This window comes from Rhinolophus ferrumequinum, chromosome 8 (assembly GCF_004115265.2).
Source record: "Rhinolophus ferrumequinum isolate MPI-CBG mRhiFer1 chromosome 8, mRhiFer1_v1.p, whole genome shotgun sequence".
NCBI lineage: Eukaryota > Metazoa > Chordata > Mammalia > Chiroptera > Rhinolophidae > Rhinolophus > Rhinolophus ferrumequinum.
The window spans coordinates 807,801-827,296 of record NC_046291.1 but is presented as its reverse complement, the minus strand read 5'-3'; the positions used below and the strand labels follow the sequence as shown (position 1 = coordinate 827,296).

Here is a 19,496-nt window from a genome sequence, read left to right as displayed (position 1 = left end):
CACACGAGGGCCACAGGGCCACCTTGCCGCTTACCCTCAGCGTCCCCACGAGCACCTGGGAGAGCCCACCTGTCCCCGGGCGACAGCGTGCAAAATGGAGCCATGCTGCTGGCAGGACTCAATGCCCACTGGGTCCTGCAGCCGCCCTTCACTGCGGCCAGCTCACTGGGGCACTGCAGTCCTGGTCTTGTGCCCCAGAAAGCGCACCGGCCCTGAGCAGGCAGACAGCAGCTTCTGAGGGGAGAGCCCTGGGCTCTGCAGCTTTCGCCTTGGGCAGGGTCCAGAGGGTGGACATGGCCTTCGGCTGGGCTGTCAGCATTCAGCCCCTGTCTGGATGCTGACAGTCCTCTGGGGTAAGCTGACAGCACACCTGTTCTAAGCTAGGCCTTGTTTTCATTAAGTGTCACAAAGCCCCGGTTGGGCAGTGTGTGTCCCACGATCCATCGGGGTGGCCAGGGACACACCCCATCCCCCGACCGTGGCCCCAGCTCACCTCCTGAAGGAGGCTGAGCTTCTCCAGCTCCCACTGGTGGTCCAGGATGAGGCTGTCACTGCGGGGCCGCCAGCCCGCCAGGTTCTCCTCTCCCCGCACATAGGCCACCGATGTGTCCAGCACCCGCCTGCGCCGCCGCTGCATGCCTGCCAAGGGGACGCCGGTGGGACCTCACCCTGCCCATGGGACCCCACCCTTACCCGTGGGACCCCACCCTTACCCGTGGGACCCCACCCTTGCTGTGGGACCCCATCCCTGCCCATGGGACCACACCCCTGCCTGTGGGCAAGGGGACGGGGGTCCACCACACAGAGGCCGGCCCCCTGGTAAAGCGCTTCTTCCCTGACCCCACCTCCCGCCCTTGGTCCACCCCCAGCCGCAGCCATGCTGGGCCTGGCCCGCAGGAAGACATCCAGCACTGAGCCCCATGGGGGTCACGGCTGCGACCTGCTAGCTGCCTCTCCCTTTGCTGGGCTCATCCCCACACTGTCCTCCAGCGCCTAGGAACAACTCCGGAGGTCACAAAGTTAGCACGTGCATTTTGCAGGGAAGGGACCCCCCAAGTGGCAGCTTAGCTGAGGTTGGCCAGTGACCCAGAGAACCCCGCTGACTCTCAGCAGAGGCCTTCCCACCCCCACCAGCCAGAGAGCGCAGGGCAGATACCTACCGGGGCTGCCCACATCGGCCACATGGCACAGGCTGAGCTCATACACGCCTGTGACACGGTTGCTGTGGGGAACAGGGGGGCACATTGTCACTAGGGGGCACCAGCAATGCCCAGAACCAACTCTCACTGCCACCAAATGCACACTGGGCACCAGTCCTGCCTCACACCCAGGCTGGCGGCCTTGCAGGGAGCAGCCGGGGTGTCAGGTCCCCCTGCTGCAGCCCTGTGCAGCCTGGACTCCTTTTGCCCAGGAGCACTGATTCCGCTGAGGGCACCCCCCAGCCCTCTCGTGGAGGTGAAGCCTGCGGCCGACGTGAACGCCTACATGACGGGTATGCCCCGCCCAGGGCCACTGAGTCCTGACCACACAGTCCTTCCTCCCAGCTGTGCCCAGAGTGGCCGGGACACAGGCGTCTGAAAGACAGTGTGGGGGGCCTCACTGAAGGTGACCACAGGTGACCACAGGTGGCTCGGCACCCTCGGTGGTCTCTGCTCCTGGGGCAGGGCCTCTCCTCACGTCCTTGACATTCTCCCCACGAGAATGGAGGAGGGCTGGGAGACAAGGGACCGCTGGTCCTGCTGTCTGACATCGACTCCCTCAGGTGCTGCCAGCCTCCATCCACAGCCCCCCTTCCCAGCCTCGCCCCCCATATCTATCCCATGTGTCCCGATGTGTGCAGGAAGCAGTCCTGATGGCATAGATCCCTGTGGCCGCCAGGAAAAAGGTCACCTGGAAGTGGGAGTGCAGTGTGGCCCCCGGACCGCCCGGGAGGCACCAGAGCGGTCGCCCCAGGCCTTCCCCACTGTATCCTGCAGGCAAGCCCCGGCCCTCGCATGGCCCCTCAATATGCCATCAGTGTCCCCACATGTGTCCTACGACATGCAGTGACCCCAAAATCAGGGTGAGTGAGAAGGACCAAAAGCAGGGTGCCAGCCAGGATTGGGCCAAGCCCGGCTGTCATCTCTGTGCCCACCCACATCACGCGAGCACCAGACCGCTGGGGGGCCACTCCCAGAGCAGAGCCTGGTCTGGTCCTCATATGCCCAGGGTGCCCCTCTGCCCAGCCCACAGGCTCACCTCTCCGAGGCCCGCAGGCTCCCACTGCCGAACAGGTTACGGATGGAGCGTGAGGCGGGCAGCTTGGCGTCGCGGGAGTAGAAGACCATGCAGAAGTCCTTGGTGATGATGGCCGGCTGGGTGCAGTTCTCCATCTGCAGGGTGAGGGGTGCAGGGACTCAGGCACAAGGACACTCCCCCAGTGCCCTGGCCCCAGGCCCCCCTTCTAACCACCGCACTGACCACAGCCCAGACCTTCTGGGCCCTGACATGGCCCCACACTCAGGTGGGAGAAGTCTCTGCTCCCCCAGAGCTGACTCCTGGGGCTGCAGGTGGCCCGGTGTCTGTGTAGGGCACCCTGAGGGTCCCAGACACAGGCCTCACCCTGTTGGGCCTCAGCTGCCTCACCATCAAATCGGTGACACTGCACGAAATGTTTGTGAGACTGCACCGCCGTGGTAAGTCTAACACGCCAGTGAATATTAGGTCCTGGCGATGGAAGCGCTGTCTTAAACAGAGGGCTCGTTGTTCTTCTGAAGTTCAGTGGTAGCTGACAAAGCTGATGGCTCCTGGGGACTCGTGTGGACAGAGCGCGGCCGGTGTTTCTCAGCCCAGCAAGCCACCATCCATGTGGCGGTCACACAGGTACAGCCGGAGTAACTCGGCTCGGGCAGAAGTGGACGCCTTCACTGACCCCAAACCTCCCGCCTCCTCACGCCTCTGCCCAGCTAGACACGCCCATGTCCCCAGCCTCTTCCTGTGCCTCAAAGGGAGGCCACAGCTCAAGACCTTGGACATGGGGGCAGGTTTCTGTTTTCGCACTGCCTAGAACACAGATGCAATGTCTGGTGGGCCACAGCCACCTTGCAAACCAAGGACAAGCCCGCACTGAAGATGGTGCAGTGGATTAATTGTAAAGGCTGCTGCTAAAGGTGCGAGGACTTAACGAGAAGACAGCGGGGTCATCTGGACGTGTCCAGGGCTAACGAGCGCCCCCCCTGCCTCTTGGCAAGCCCCTCAGGCTTGGGGGACTTTGGCAGCACACCCTGAACATAGGTTTCTTGCCTCAATGTAAACAGAAAGGGTCATGTAGATTTTCTCTCGATACGGGGTGACCCGGTTCAGCAGGAGAGAGTTATGCATGGAGCTGTCCCACGCAGCCTCAAACTGGTAAAAGGTCCTAGAAGGGAGCAGACATGAGCTTAGATAATGAGGTGCAGGCCACTCTCAGCTGGGATGGGGACATGCAGATGGACACACAGACAGAGACATGTGGGTGACCCGCAGGAAGGACAGAGCCTCCTTACTCAGGACCAGGGAGGGGCAGGGGCTCTGGATGCCACCAGCAGGGTGAGCCCAGGTGTCAGCTCCCCGTGGACGGATGGGTGGGATGCATTAGCCCACAGCACTCAGGCTTCAGGGAGGAGAGACAGCCAGGGCTGAGAGGGAAGGAGCGGCAGAGGAAAGGGGAGGGAGAGAACGGGACGGGGACTGAGGCAGGGAGGACAGAGGCACAAGGGATGGCAGAGGGTGGGGACTCGGTCTGAGTAAGGAGGCACCATGGTCTCTCCCTGGACATGAAGGAACCCGCCCACGTTTGCCCAAACCCTCCAGGGCCCATCCCCTCCCTCCATCAGCCGATGCCCTTGGGAGAGGAAGGGCCCGTCAGGGAGGATGCTGGGCGTGGAAACCGGTGGCCCATGTTGGACAGTCCAGGCTCCCCACTGAGCACAAGGCAGGAGTGTTCTGTCTGCCTCCATCTCTAACCCGGAAAGACAGCAAGGAGAGCATGAGTCTGGGACAGGCAAAGCCCCCCCCCCCCCCAGGGAGCTCAGGCCATCTGACAGCACAGAAACTCCTGCCTTGGGCCAGGCACACGTTCTGAGGACCTTCACATTGGAGGTGGGACTTGGCCTCAGTCCACGCTGCAGCCGCCCAGTGGGACCACCTCGCCCGGTTTCCATCCGAGCATCCTCACAAAGACACAGCTGAGAACCCGCCAACACAAATAGCTGGCAGCGGCACACGCCCGCCCACCTGCCAGGCCCAGGAGTGTGGAGGCTGCCCGTGTCTCCACGGCACGCTCCAGGGGTGCGGGGCAAAGCAGTGGGATGGGGCAGGGCCGCAGTCAAACACACATCACTGAGGACAGAGATCCAGAGGAAGGGACGTGGGGACAGCGGGGTCACCAGAGAACAGGCAGAGCGCGCAGGGAGACGTCGGGGGAGAAAGGAAATCAAAAAGCAGAAGAGAGTGGACCAAGCGAGTGCGGAAGAGAAGTGAGTGTACCTAGTGTCATTTCCGAGTGAAACGCTAAGGCGAGGCAGCGGGGACACACACGTACACACACAGAAGAGATGCACATGTCAGAACACGCACCGTCACCCAACAAGCTACCTGACACGGGCCCAGATGCCCCTGCAGACCCCCCTCCCCACTGTGTCTGCAGTGAGGGCCTTGGGTCTGTCCCCGGCAGGACCAGGCAGCTACCCCTGGAGCTGTGACCAAGACCTAGAGGGACGCCGCCCACCCTAGGGCCCCCAGATGGCTGGGCTGTGTGGGGCCAGGCCTGTGGGCAGAGCTAGACGTCCACTGCAGCTCGGCTCGGCCCAGCACAAACGCCCCGACCTGCCAGCTCCAAATGCCACGTCCTAGCTGTGTGCCCTGCTTCCTGGACAGACTGTCCCTGCCTCATCGAGTTAATGAGCGAAGTCTCGAGTGCACTGGACTGCGGCCTGGGTGGCACATGTTGGCATCACAACTCTTGTTACTAGTCCTCCTGCCAGGAGGTCCTACGATGCTCTGGGTAAGGCATGGCCGCAGGCCCCTCCCCAGAGGCCAGCACGGTGGCCTGCGCAACCCGGGCCTGGGCTGTGAGGAGAGGCCAGCCCTCGGAGAGGCCGTCACATTAGGACGTGGCTCCCCGATTGGACTCCGGTGACCTAGAATCTCTCCCCAAACTTGAGTCCGGTGGGTATCACATGTGGGGTAGGGCAGTGGGAGGGGCCCTCCTGGGCCTTTTACTGCCTCATCCCCCAGGTGCCAAGATGGCCAGCCCAAGCAGGGTCTGACCTGCAGCTGGCGGTGGCTTCATGCAGCCCCAGGCACCAAACCCTGGAGCCCCGGCACGGAGGGTCCTAGACAACAGACCCGAGCCCCATGCCCGAGGCCTCTGCAGGCCGGGTTCTCACCCAGACCCCGAGGGAGTCCAAGTGGATGGTGGTGGGTGTGCTCCGGGGGGAGTGGGTAGCAGAATGGCAGCCACGCAGAATGGCCCAGACTTGCAGGGCATGGATGGGTGACCCCTCGACCACACGGCAGGAAACCCAGACCATGGAGGCCGACCAAGGAGACCACACCAAGACCCCAACTCATGAGCAGCTCCCTCTGAGGACCGCTCTGGGCATCAGGTCACCCCAGGAAGGGAGCTCCCATTCCCCGCAGTGGCCCTCAGTCTGTCCGATGTGACATTCAGCCAACCCCTCAGATACAATTACAGGAGAATGTGCCACCCAGATGTGGGGTCCCTGGGCCTGCTGTGTCAGCACCACAGGGGAACTGGTCAGAAATGCAGACTCCTGGGTCCCGTCCAGCCCCACACTGACCTTCCCTGCACCCACCAGGTGCAGGATCTGAGGTACAGGGTCTCAACAAGACCCCACATCCCTTCCCGGGAGGTTGGGGCAGCTTCTGGGGCACCAGATTGGGCCACCTGTTTGGGGATATCAGATCCCTCACTTGGTGGCAGGGGCGGGCATCACCATGGGCCACCCGTCTATCTCTCAACACTGCAGTGCCTCAAAGGGTCTCGTGGATCCTTATGCTCCGGGCAGGAGCGTGGGCCCTGGGTAAGACGAAACGCAGGGGAGCCTGGAGCCAAGTGTCTTTCAAATTATGGCTTGTCATGAAGCGCTCCTCCCGCTCCCATGTGCGGTGGCCCTGCGCAGTGTGGGACACACACATGGGAGGAGGTGCAGCCCCTTGGGAAAAACGGGAGCAGTTAGTGTAAGAAACGTGTTTTTGCTTAGGAGCTATGAATGCATTTTACATTAACTAGGAATATTTTTAATTAAATACTAAATACTAGTGATGACCACATGACCTACACCTACAGTTACGTGCACAAGTCCCCGTGCTGAGTTTTTCGCGTACCATCTCATTTAATCTCACGATATGCTCCGGGGGGGAGGTAAACAAGGTTCCAGAAGGTTCTGCCACTTGTCCACAAGGGCACAGCCAGGCTGCCTCAGTCCAGTCAGTGTGGCCTCAGGCTCCCGCCTCACTCCAGATGACTGGGATGAGACCCTCCCTTCACACTGCCACTTCCGCTGCCCCCGGTGCCACCCACCAAAGTGGCTCCTGGACTGAGAAGGAGGCGCCAGCCAGATCTTGGGACTCTGGTCCCCCTTTCCTCTCTGCTCTGAGCCGCTTCTTGCAGGCCAAGCCCCCAGGGCTGACGTGCCTGTCTCCACAGTCAGGGGCGTGCACCCTGCCCAGGTGCAGGGCGAGGCTCTCAGGATGTTGGGGGCCTGGAGAAGGACGAGCCTTCTGGACGCCCTACTGACAAGGAGAGCCATCCCCCTCCTTCCCAGGTGCCTGGTCTGCTCCTGGCCACGAGGCACTGTTTCCATTTTACCAGAACCTTCCTGGAGGCTGATGTGTTTGAGTGGGGGTGTCTGGGACTGGCCCGAGCACCCCTCTATCATACTGAGCTAATTGTAGACATGCAAACTTGAACAAAACGTCCACTCCCCTCATGTGTTCACACTGATGGGCCTGGAAGTTTCCACTCGTCAAGGAAACAGCCCCTAACTTGGGTCCTCTCCAGGGGTGAACCGGAGCAGATGGGCTCCCACCCAGGGAGGGTCTTCTGAGGACGGAGAGAGCCCAGCAGGCTGCAGCCGCCTCGGCCAGCCTGGCTCACCTCCAGGACCAGCCAGTGGACTGCCTCCTCCAGCAAGCCCTCCCGACTGCCCAGGTGAGGCAGGGTCCTGCTCCAAGCCCCGCAGTGCTCTGGCCCCTCCTGGGTGCAGTTTCCCCTCCATGGGGTCTCTGGCTCCCCCAGCTGGTGTCCCCAGGAAGGGCCTGCAGCAGCCTCTGTCACTGAATAGGTCATATGCGGACCTGTCCTCAGGGGCTCACCAACAGGAGCCACAACGTGGCTCACTGCCCCATTCTGTGACCATCTGTCCTGACCAAGCACAGCCACGACCTGATGAGGACACAGCCTCAGACAGGCCACCCACCCCTGCCCCACCTCACACATTCGTGCGGAAGCCTTTCCATGGTTCACTTCATCTTTCAACACTGCTAACCCACAGGGGACCCACGAGATCACCACACAGCGCTCTGGTCACACCCACAGGGACCCAGGAGGGGACGGCCTAGACCACTGTTCAGAACAGACTCGAGTCTCACGGACAAAGTCTGGATTAGGGACTAAGGCTGACCCCCCCAGGGCCTCGCTGACCACACACCCAGCTGCTGTGGGCAAGGGCCTCGAGGGAGTCTAGGAGGGAGCGAGGTCCCCGGCCCAGGAACCCGTGCCTCTGGAGGGTTTGGACTTGGGGCCACCACATGAGTACAGAGTCTTACTGGGCCCTTCACACTTCGCCACCCACCTACTTTCAAAGGGGTGTGTGGTGCCATGGCCAGGCGAGGGGCTCTCCCTGGGGGCAGAGGGGCAGATGTGGAGGTCTCCTGGCGGGGCGGCTCCCATCTGCCCCTCCCTCCCCCCTTTCCTCTTTCACCTTGCAGGGAGCCAGGCCAGCCAGCCTGCATGCAGGACACCTGCTTCCCCTTGCAGGGCGGGGTCAGGGTCAGCGTGGGATGAGCAAGGCTCGGGGTGGGAAGAGCGGGAGGCCAGCCAGTGTCTATGGGGGGGCAGGAAACTACCAAAGCAGCCAAATGAAGAGTGGGGACAGAAGGGACTCAGCCAAAAAGGGCGGGGGGCGGGGGGTGGAGAAGCAATAAAAACAAAATCAAAAAAGTATCCCAAGGAAATAAAACTAAAGAAGATGGAGAAACAGGAGAGAGAAGTGAGCGAGTATAGAAGGAATCCGGAAAGCCAAAATTAAATCCGAGGGCTGCAGGGTGGGAAGAAGGGCAGGGGAGGCTGAAAGAAAACCAAGGGCACAAATGATACCTAGGTATGTCCGAATCAAGAAACTGCCTGCAAAACACAAACAGTCACAGGTTAGTGAGGCGGCAGGGCAGCAGGGCGGTGGGTGGGGCAGCGGCAGCGAGGGCTGGGGTTGCGTGGAGAGAAGCCGCCCAGGCCGGCAGGCCTACTCTGAGCGGGGAGGCTGCAAAGCGTGGGGCCTTTGAGCAGGGAGGCCCAGGCTGTGGCAAAGCGCGTGGGTAGCCCAAGGCCCGCGGCCCGAGCTCCGCCTGGAGTCCCTGAGCTTCAGCATCTGAGGCGGGGAGAAGGCCCCCTGTTCGTCCTCAGAGCTGCTGGGTCCATCACTGGACTCGAGGACGTCCGCCCCAGTCCAGGAGGAGGGAGGCCCTCGGGAGTCACGCCTCAGAATGAAGTTTGCCTGGGGCTACCGGCTGAGGAGGGTCCCCGAGGCTTCTCTAGGGCCGGGCGGGAGTCGGGGCCGTCCTGGGGCAGCGCCAGCATGGCTGGGGCCAAGCAGGGGCCAAAGCAGCGAAGGTCCACCTCAGCCCTGTGGACGGGCCTCGTCCACCCTCAGGCACCAGGCTGATGGCCCCAGAGCTGTCCTGGGGCTGCCTCACTTCCCAGGGTGCCCAGGGAGCAGGGCTGAAGCCTGGTAGCAATGGGTCCTCGGGCCTCCTGGGATAGGCTGAACTGTTTGCCAGAGCCCCGCAGACCCCAGGTCCAGTCAGGAGCCAGGCCCCCTAAGCTACCCCGGGGTTTAGCCCAGGCTGAGGCCCCCAGGTTGCTTCCAGCCACTGGCAGGCCCACAAACACAGTCCTCAGTGCAGGGCGGGAGGCCCAGAAGGCACCCCCTTCACCCCTTCCCTTTGCCCCCCACTCCCTTTCTGTCCCAAGAATCTAGGAGTTGCAGGGAAAAGGAAGGGTCAGAGGTCAGGGAATGCTGAGGCTGTCCCTCAGGTCCAAAGCGTCACCGAGCATGGCACACAGACCCCTCCCTAGTGGCACAAGCCCTCCACAGGGGTCCCTTTCCCCTCGGCCCAGGCACAGCGGCCCATATCTCTGCAGGCAACGTCCCCAGGGTGTGTTCTCATGGCAACAGGAGAAGCCCAGGAGCCGGCCCAGCCCCACTGGTGGCCTCAACTTCCCGCTCTCCCAGGTGTAGCCCCCAGCCCGCCTGTCATGGTGCTGCCTCCACCTGAGAACACCCCCCAATATTCTCCACCTCCACACTCCTCTGGATGAGTGCAGGGTGAGTTCCTTCCGGAAGGTTCCAGGGCAGGGCTGGAAACAGCTACGTCTGCCTCTGTTGGGATCTTTGTGTGCTGTCCCTAAGCTGCCAGTCGGAGTGGTGGTCCTTACAACCCCCTCGTGGGGTGTCTGAAAGACCTGTGCTCTGTCCCAACCCAGGAGTCAGAAGGATGGGAGCAACTCCCCCAGGACCCTCAAAAGTGGGGTCTCTACCCCAGCCCTCACAGACTTTCTCCTGCAGTCACAGCCACAGGAACCCGAGATACCCACAATTCGAGCTCCGAGGGTCAGGCAGGCAGAGCCCTCAGGTGCAGGGGGCCAGGACTGGAGCACCCGATGATTTCCCTGCACCCCTCCCCTAGAGCAGCACATGAGACACGGCGAAGCCCACCGATGTCAAGGTTGGCCCCGGCTTCCCCTCACACCCTGCCCACATGGCTGGTTGTTGCTGGGGATTTGCGTGTGCGTGGACTTCCCAGGCTGTGGGACCTCGGCTATCACCCGGGAGCTTGGAAAGGTCAACCAGTGACAAGGTGTCCACCTGCGGTGCTGGGCCGACAAGCCAGTGCACCCCTCAGCCGCCTCAAGGACCCCCGGTCCAAGGAACCCTGCCAGAGGCCACAGAGCCGCCCGCAGCAGCGTGTTTGGGAAAGGTGACTCGCTTGTCTGCGCTCCGCCGTGCCGACCACCCACCCCTGAAAGTGCCCAGGGGACAAGACCCAGCTCATCGGCCCGAAACCCCCCTCAGCCCCGTCCTCTGCCAGGTAACTGAATGAACGGATGAAAGTGTGAGGCCGTGCAGGGACAGGGACGATGCCCAGACGCGCACCAGGGACTCTGAGGCCATAAGCCTCCCTCCCCTTCCTGTTCCATCAGACGCCCATCGGAGGCCTAGAAGCTTTGCGGCTGGCCATGTGCTGCGTGGCTGCGCCCCACACGGCCAGACTGGCTAAGCGTGTGGCTGGCTGACGACACGCCCGGGTCCTGACCAGGACCCCGTCTCTAGCGAGGCAGAAACAGCCCCTGCTGCCGCCCGAGGGGGACTCACCGGTCGTCCTGGGCCGGGTGGACGTACCCCGATGAGAGGATGTTGAGAGACAAGATGTTGGGGTCAATCAGGGACTCGTCGGTTTCCGGGGTGTTGCGGATGCGACCTACAGGAGAGGTGATGGCCCGTCACTTCCCGGAGGGTCGCCCGCCCTGCTCGGCACCTCTGCCCGAGCGGGGCCTGCTGACCTAGGAGGCCTGTTGGGGGACCAGCTCCCCACGCGGCCACCAGAGCACCTGGCAAAAGGTCACACTACAGGTGGACAGCGAGACCTGTGCAGGGTCTGCGGCAGGCCTGGTGCCATGGGTCAGTACACCCTGCCCGTCCCATCTCTCTTCCCGCAGCCTAAGTTCTGAGTGTCTTCGTTTCTCAGCCGTAAGTATCTCACTCTCTCCCTGTCTCTCTCTGTCTCCCCACACCACCTCCACCCTATCTCTCTCTCAACTAACAGATTCCAGTCACTTGGCCCAGAGTGCACAGGCCCTCCTACCTGTTGGCAAAGGAAATCTTAGCAAGATGAGAAGGAGAAAATATTCCTTCTTCTACTTACACGAAAGAAGGAAGGAAGGAAAGGAGGAAGGAAGGGAGGAAGGAAGAGAAGAAGGAAGGGAAAAGGGGAGGGAGAGAGAGGAAGATGGAGAGGGAGAGGGAGAAAGAAAAGAAGGAAGGAAGGTAGGAAGGAAGAAAGGAAGGAAGAAAGGAAGGAAGAAAGAGAAAGACTATCCGTGCCATAAACGTCGCCTGCAGGGCATTTCCGACAGAGTGCTCAGGCACCCGCCTGCACTGGGGCGCCGCTACCTGGGGAAGGCGCCGGGGCTGCTGTGAGCCAGGAACCCTGCCTGGTGGCCTCACTCATCATTTCGTGTCTGGCACTGAGAGTTCAATGGACCCTCTGCTTCTCCGAGGAATGGTCCCAGCCCTGCTGCTGCAGCCTCAGACCCCTCTACGAGCCCCAGGGACCCGCCACAGAAATGCCCAGAGTGGGGCTCCCAGAGGCACCGGCCATCAGCTCCAGAGCAGGGGTGGGGCATGCTGGCCTCACACGGGTGACACACTGGAATGGACAGCTGCCTGTGTCCCTGAGTGAACACCAGGAAGACAAATTCTTTACGGCTTGGCAAAGCAAAGCTCTCTGGGTAGACAAGACTTCACAGCATGATGTCACAGAAGAAAACAGTCTGGGACCTGGATGGTCACTGTGAGTTGAACTGTGTCCCCCCCAAAAAGACATGTTGTAGTCCTAACCCCCAGCACCTCAGAGTAGGACCTGACGGATGCAATTAGTTGAGATGAGGTGACACTGGAAGCGAGTCCCTAACCTAATGTGACTGGCGCCCACGTGAAGGTGGGGGCTGGAGGGATGCGTGCACAAGCCAGAGTGCCAAGGAGTCCCCACAAACCGCCAGAACCTAGGAGAGGCAAGGAGGGGTCCTCCCCATAGGTTTCAGAGGGAGCCTGGCCACCTGCCGACACCTTTACCTCAGACTCAGGCCCCTGGGGCTGTGAGGGGAAACTTCTAGCTGAAGCCCCCTGGTTGTGGCACTTTGCTAAGCAGTCTTAGCACAGTGACCGAGCAGTTATTTGGGGTCACCACTGGGGGCCAACCTCTGAGGCACAGAGAGGTGAAGTGACCCAGCCAGTCACACAGCAACAGGGCAGAGCTGTGCTTAGAACTCAGGCATCTGGCCTGGGGGTGGGGACAGGGGTCCTCGTCCTTCCCACAAGCGCAGCCCAGCCCCCCAGGCAGACCCCTCCTGCCTCACTCACCCACAACCAGCTCTCGAACTTCCTTCCAGCGGATGTGGCTGCCGGTCTCATGCAGCAGCGTCACAGTTATCCGTCTCTGGATGCCCTGCCAGGAGCCAGGAGGGAGGACACGGTCAGATAGCCTGGGGGCCTTGCGGGGCAGGGCAGGGGCAGGGCAGGGGCATGGGGCGGGCAGCGGTGGGGAGGGCCTCGTACCTGGTGCAGCAGGAAGGTCCCCATGCATGGCATCCCGCCACGGTGGTCCACCACTGCAGGGATGTAGCTGGGAGAGACGGGGACGGATGTGAGGCCACGCCTGCCCTCGTCCCCACCCACCCACGGCACAGACATGTGGCCGGGAGAGTGGAAGGGCTGAGAACAGGAAAGTCAGCCACTCCCTCTGGCAAATGTAGAGTGGCCCAATGCATGGACACTAAAGTCAGCTGGGCAAGGAACCCACCGTGTGCCACCTCCACCAGCCCCCAGGGCCCTCTCCTCCCCACACCACAGACCCTGGGGGCCCCAGCCACCCCCAGGGCCCTCTCCTCCCCACACCACAGACCCTGCCGGCCCCAGCAGCCCCAGCACGGGCACCACTGGCACCGAGACTCACTCGCCATTGGCCTCCAGCTCACAGATCTCGAAGTAGACCAGCAGGTCATACTTGCAGTGGCAGGGGCCAGGAGAGGGACGAGTCAGTGTGCTGAGCTTGGTGGCGGGTACTGGGGGTGACAGGAGAGAAGCAGACACTGATGGGAAACTGACTCTCCACACACTGAGGGCTCGCTCAAGGAGGATGTGGGGTTGGGGACGCCTCGAAAGCAGCACGGGCACCACACTCCAGGAGAAACCACCAGCGGACCCCCTGCCCCTGCCCCAGGATAGGCCTGGTTCTGGCCACAGTCAGGTCTCAGCAGCCATGTACTGGCTCAGGAACAGACGTGACAACTCACATCTCTGTACACGCCAGGCCCTTAGAGACAGGGAGGTGCCTTGAGACCCCACAGAACCAGCAGGGGCAGGAGCCACGCTCGGTCAGGTCCCCAACCTGCCCAGGGCCCTCTGCTACACCACACTGAGGCCACAGCCTATGGCACCAGTCCGAGCACCTCGCCCAGGGCCAACAAGCCCCGCCCCTCAGGTCCCACTGGCCCTCCACGGGTGTCCAGATGTTGACCAACAGGCTCACACGGACGGCCCTGGCCTCACCGAGCCCCGGCCCCCTCACTCCCTTCCTCTCTGGGCTCCCACGCCTCTGTCATCTGCCCAGAAACCCCCCGGGGACATGGGGCAGGCACTGCCTGACCATCACCCAGCTGCTCTGGTGTGCGGAGCGGTAAAGGACACCCAGTTGTCTGCGTGCCTTCGCCCCGTACCCTGCTCCAAGAGGAGCCCCTCACTCTGTGGGTACCCGCGAGGACCGGTGCGTGCAGGGTGGCCCCCAGAGCCTAGGGAGCAATGACCCATGATGAGGCCCGTGCTGAGCGGTGGACGGCCCACCCACAGTGTGGGCACCTGCTTCACTACCATGGCTGGGGGGGACTCTGGAGCACCCCGCCTACCTGGCTTGGACAGCGGCATGACCCGGGGGAAATGGCGGCGTGAAGGTCTCAGGGGGCTGTGGAAGAAGCGTCAGTGCAATGTGAGCCGCAGGCTGGGGGCCGCGGGGCCGCGGGCAGGGGCTGGCCTGTGCCTCCCTCCATCCGCCCCCTGCAGGGCCTGCGGAAGGCCCTGGTCTCAGGCCCTCCACCAGCTCAGGGTGAGGACGGCTCTTCAGGGCCCGCAGGCCCCACCCGGGAGGGAGGCCCAGAGGCCATGAGAACAGGGCGAGATCAGGCTGTGGCTCTCCGTCCGGGGGTTTCCGGGACAGAGCCTCCCTTAGCTCCTCTGAGGACAAATGAGGCTCCTGCAGCCCAACACCCCGGACCAGTGCCTGATGGCCCCTCTTTACCCCCGTTACCCTGACGCCCGCTTAGCTCGGGCCCCACATGGCAGCCGACAGGGAGATGGACATGGCAACAGAAGGTCCTATGGCCCTGTGCTGTTCTCCCTGCACCGAGGGTGCGGGGGGCCGGGAGGGGTCAGCCTGGCCACAGAGGGGACACCCCAACCCACCCTCAGAACCCCCCAGGAGGTCGCATGGAATGAAAGAGCAGGACGAATGTCCCCTCATTCGGGTTAGGTGCTTATTACTGCAGGATATGAAACAGCAGGGCCCCCTTTGCTGGAGCTCTCAGTGGTAGCAGAGGCCATCCTCCCCACAGGCCAGCCCTGGCCATCCCCAGCCCAGCTTCCTTCAGCCCTAGGACTGCCCACGCCCAGCTTAGGTTTAGGTTCTGGCAGCGATGGCTCTGGTTCTGAACCCCCTCCTCCATCCTGAAGGGTGGTCTGCCTCGCTCTGGGCCCTGTGGACCTCAGTAGCCGGCCTCCCATAGCTGCGGGATGGTGGGCACAGCTCTGCAGCCCCAGACCAGGCCTTCTAGGCCGAGGGTCGGCTTCGCAGGCTAGGAGGGCCACGGCCCAGAGGGCAGCAGTCGGCTGGAGGACCAGGTCCGGGAGGGGCCGCTGACCTGAGCACGTCCTTGCAGAGAGGTGGGAACGGGTGCTGCTGGTAATGGCCGAAAACCTCGAACACGATGGGCTGGCTCTTGATGTACTCAATGAAGGACCTGGTCACCTCCACAGCGATCTGGCAGGCGAGCGGGCAGGTGGTCAAGAGCGGGGGAGACTCCAGTGGGTGCCAGGCCTCCATGGAGGGCCGAGCACTCCAGGCCCATGGGCCGACCTCTGCCCACGACGGGCACGCTCCTTGCCGAGATCCTTCCGGCCCTGCCTCTCACCCGTCACACAGGCAATGAACAGACCATGGGGTGGGTGGCCTTTGGCCTCTCTCCCCAGGACAGACGGGGTTGGGGACCCAGGGCTCAGCTGCCCTTTCAGAACCCAGAGCTCAAGAAGGTAACAGGCCAGGGTGCGTCTGCAGACTGGTCTGACCTAGGGCCCGCGCCCACTCGGCAGGAGTGATGATGGGTTGACTGTGTGCCCCCCGGCCTCCCGGCCCCAGTTCATAAGTGGGAGTCCTAACCCCAGTAGCTGTACTTAGAGACACGGTCTTTACAGAGGCGAGCAAGTTAGAATGAGGGCATTGGGTGGCCCTAATCTAGCACGGCGCGTGTCCTTATGAAAAGGAGAAATCGGGACACAGACATGGACAGAGGGTGGACCCTGTGAGGACACAGGGAGAAGACGGCCGTCCACACGCCTAGGGGAGGGGCCTGGGACCAATCTCCCCACGGCCTCAGAAGGACCCTGCCCACACCTTGATCTCGGGCTTCCAGCCTCCAGCCGGACCTGAGGGGCCAAAACTTCCTGCTATTTGAGCTGCCCCATGTGGGGCTTTGTTCGGGCAGCCCAGGAAACAAAGCCACCCAGTGCACATACTTCAGACCTGCCTTGTTGTCTGTCTTAGAAGCCGCTGCTCGCTCCGTGTCACCCGAGGGCCAGGATGCGCCAGTCTGCAGGGCCTCAGACTGCCCAGGCCGCAGAGCCACAGCCGGGCTGCTCAGGGTCAAATTCCCTGCCTGGCCCTTGCATCCTCGTCAGCTGGCGGCTTTCACTGTGACCACGTGGTGCTTGGTCCCCAACCCCACTGCCTGGTTAGTCCCGCTCCCCAGTCCCACACAGCCATTGCACCCTGAAAGCCCCCTGCTCCTGACAGCCTGGCATGGACAGTCCCCTGCCTGGAGCTGTCTTGAACTCTCCAGATCATGGTTGCATCTTGCGGCCCTGCCTCTGCCTTGGCCCCACACAGCCCAGGCTGCCCCCGTCTCAGCACAGACCCGGCTGCCCCAGACACATTTTGTCCACACCTGCTCAAGGCTCCCTGCGGGGAGCACTCAGGGCCCTGCAGGAGCCCACCCGCCTGGTGCCAGAAACCCTGTGTCCTCAGGCCTGGGCAGCGCCCCACACACAGCTAGTACCCAGCATAGGGGGAAGGAATGAAGCCACTTTGGGGAGAGGCTCTGAGGACATACGTTCTGGACGTGGTAGAAGCCCAGTGGGGGGCCCCTCCCTGTGTTCTTTAGGGGCTCCGTGGAGAAGGCCTCGTCATGGCGATGGATGAAGCTGCAAAGCAGGAGGAGACGCTGAGCGGGGGCATGGCCCAGGCAGCCTGCCGCACCCCTGCCCGGGGGAGGCCGCCCGCGGCCCTCCCACCCGCCTGCCCGCTGCTCGGACTCACTTGAACTGGCAGAAGATGTCGGCGTACTCGGCAGAGATGCTGGATGCCTGCAGGACGGTCACGCGGAAGGTGAAGGCGCTGCCCAGGTGCAGGTGGGTCAGGGCGCTGTCCAGGGGCCCGTCCAGGGCGGCCTTCTCGGGGCTGTCCAGGAGGAGGCCTTCCGGAGGTGCTGCTGCTGGGAGCCAAGGGCACAGCCACGTGGCAGGACCGCCCAGGGCACTGGAGCCCACACAGCCTCCCTGGGCACCCGGGGGGGCAGGGTCCCAGAGCCCCGTGCCCTGGCGGTGCCGTGGCCCACCTGAGCAGGTGTTGTTGTTGACCTCGTCGGCAGAGGGCCCTGCGTCGGCGCCCTGGCCCTGACCTTCCACGATGCGCAGCTCTTCCTGGGAGGTCCCCGAGCGGGACAGTCCCCCCACGGGGCACGACTCCGACTGGAACTGTGCGTGTGGGGACCAGAGTCAGAGAGCCCATCCAGGGCGCAGACGAGGGCTGTGCCACCACCTGTGCTCCAGACCTGCCCTGGGCGGGCAGCCCCACCTCCTCGGCCTCAGTTTCCCAGGCTGTCATAGCATATGTTGGCCCCATGCTGGGAAAGGTCTGCCCCACCCAGGACCCCTCCCTCAGCTTCTCTTCCCCACGGGCAGGATGCAGGTAACCGCTCTGCTTGGTGCTCAGGGTCCTCACCAGGCCCCCGTGCCAGGTGCCCCTCTGCTCTGACCTCTCCACCTGATGTCCTCTGCCCCTGCTGTGCACCCCCAGCATTGGTGAGTCCCTCTGAGAGGGACTGTGGGGGCAGCCAGACTGCCCTGGGCACTGAGATTCACGGCAGGTGGAGGGTGGCCGATGGGGGCAGGTTGAGAGCCTGAGGGGGCGGGGGCCACCTGCTGTGAGCTAAGCACCTGGGCCTGGCCTGTTGGGGACCCTGAGCTGGACGCTGCTACTGCTCCACTTCCTGGCTGAGAGCAGAGAGGGCCCCGGGTGGAGGGCACAGTCCCCTCACGTGAGGGCGAGGGCAGCACCTGGTCTTTTGGTGCCGAAGCAGGGCCACCCCAGCACCCACTACCAGGGCTGAGGACAGGCCTCTCTGAGATGTCAGGGGCGGGGGCGAGGGCGGTGGTGGAAACGCAGTGTCCTGTGGGGGCCTTGAGAGGAGACAGAAGGGGAGCCATGTGGGGGAGGCATCTCGGTGTGGAACCACCTAAGGCTCCAGAAGCTCATGGCACCCGTCCACTCTGTGCTCTGCCTGTGGCCGAGGGCCAGGGGGGGAAAGCAGGGGAGGCGTGTAGGGGACAGGCCAGCCCAGTGGGTAAGTCAGACAGTGAGGGACCGGGTGGCCCTGAGGCTCGGGGCAGGGAAGAGGACAGACCCCAGGCACAAGGGCCCCACAGCAGAGCTGGCACCTCAGGCTGGGCTGGAGGTGTGTCAGCTGGCGTTGGCTGGCCGGGCCCACCCTGGCACGGTACCTTTTCGAAATGCTGGTCGTCAAAAGAGATCTTGGCGGTTCCCGACTGGCGGACGCCAGAGCCATAATCAGGGGCCTCTTCATCAGCTGAAATAGGAACCAAGCAGATGGTCAGGGCCCTGCTTGTCCCCAAGTGGTGTGGCAGAGCCAGGCCGAGCCGTGGCAGGGGAGAGCATGGCAACCAGGCCGTGCTGTCACCCACACGGGGGGATCTCCAACGCTGCCAACCACAACTGGGTCCCCGGCGTGTCGGCACCACAGTGACACCACTGGGAGCTGCTGTAAAGGGCGTTTGGAAATTATGGGCCCCCAAGGCTGTGGGGAAGACAGTGAGGCCCGTGAAGGGGATTGTGCTGGAGGGGCGGGGGCAGAGCATGGAGGAATGGCGATTACACCACGAGCACTAGTTGCGGTCACCCAGGCACGCTCACATCTGTGTTCTGGAATGATCTTTCACTCCTATCGGTAGGAAGTTCAAGTTGGATCAAACAGGGAAGCAAACCAGGCCCGGGGCATTCAGAGGCTGTCTGGTCCCGGGACCCTGGCCAGGGAGCAGGGGCAGTGACAGGGCGTCTGCCTCTGCAGCGAGGGGCTGGCATCTCCAGGCACACGGCAGAGTGGGTGCGTACCCTCCGGAGAGAAAGGCCAGGGAGCCTGAAGGAGGGGTGCGCTGGAGTCAGTGGGGGGCTTGGAGGGCCGCTGTGGGCAGCAGTCTGCAGCCTGTCCTGGGGCCTAGAGGCAGTGGCGAGGGGTGAGCTAGGGGAGGACGGCTATGACCCAGGCCTGGGTCTCTGTGTCCACCTGGGGCTGCCTGATGGGAGGGAGGTCCCCTAAGCCAGGGTGGGCTCACACAGCCCTGGGCTCAACCTGCACAGCCCCAGTGGGCCCCAGTTAACCTGGGAGAGTCCAGGAGGTCAGAGCCAAGACCTGAGCAGCGGGCCTTCTCCCAGAGTCCCCACCTGGGGGTCAGCAGGTGGCTGCCCACCAGGGGAGGGGCAGAGAAACAGCACAGGCCAGGGGCCCAGGAGGGGCTGGCTGCACGCTGACTGCTGTGTGTGCCTGTGGAGGCCACCCCACTCAGGCCCTCCCTCTGTGACAGACAGAGCCAGGCCCAGTGGCCCCCCACGTACCTGAGATGGCCTGGACGGCCACACGGAGAAAGCCCTTCACCTCGCCCTTCTCGCTGACGATGGCCACTCGGTGTACCAGGGGCACGGGGTACAGCAGGTTGCTCAGGTACACGAAGGCCCTGAGGGAAGAGAGGCCGTGGTCAGGGCCAGCCCCGCGTGTGCGGGCAGCAGTGGGCGACAGCACGGCCGGGCTCGTGACACAACTCCGCAGAGCAGGGCGCAGTGCAGGGCAGCCGGCAGCAGGCAGCGGGCAGCGGGCAGCAGGCAGGGGCTGCGCCGGGTGG

At 63.2% G+C, this 19,496-nt stretch overlaps 1 protein-coding gene across 18 annotated transcripts in view; it reads right to left on the bottom strand.

Moving 5' to 3' along the window:
* The window catches only part of KIF1A (kinesin family member 1A), an 80,591-nt gene that overhangs the window by 7,479 nt on the left and 53,616 nt on the right, over positions 1-19,496 (bottom strand). For 6 of the 18 annotated variants that reach the window (XM_033111561.1, XM_033111564.1, XM_033111573.1 and 3 more), the window contains 17 exons: positions 19,213-19,331; positions 18,084-18,169; positions 16,919-17,057; positions 16,621-16,795; positions 16,415-16,505; positions 14,951-15,069; positions 13,943-13,998; positions 12,994-13,102; positions 12,597-12,663; positions 12,402-12,486; positions 10,635-10,740; positions 8,363-8,389; positions 4,507-4,530; positions 3,283-3,397; positions 2,239-2,372; positions 1,161-1,222; positions 494-639 (listed from right to left, as the gene is read on the bottom strand). In XM_033111561.1, coding sequence (XP_032967452.1) covers positions 494-639; positions 1,161-1,222; positions 2,239-2,372; positions 3,283-3,397; positions 4,507-4,530; positions 8,363-8,389; positions 10,635-10,740; positions 12,402-12,486; positions 12,597-12,663; positions 12,994-13,102; positions 13,943-13,998; positions 14,951-15,069; positions 16,415-16,505; positions 16,621-16,795; positions 16,919-17,057; positions 18,084-18,169; positions 19,213-19,331 — 1,660 coding nt within the window. The remainder of the gene's footprint in view (positions 1-493; positions 640-1,160; positions 1,223-2,238; positions 2,373-3,282; positions 3,398-4,506; positions 4,531-8,362; positions 8,390-10,634; positions 10,741-12,401; positions 12,487-12,596; positions 12,664-12,993; positions 13,103-13,942; positions 13,999-14,950; positions 15,070-16,414; positions 16,506-16,620; positions 16,796-16,918; positions 17,058-18,083; positions 18,170-19,212; positions 19,332-19,496) is intronic. The other 12 variants (XM_033111578.1, XM_033111568.1, XM_033111574.1 and 9 more) reach the window with 7 other exon arrangements.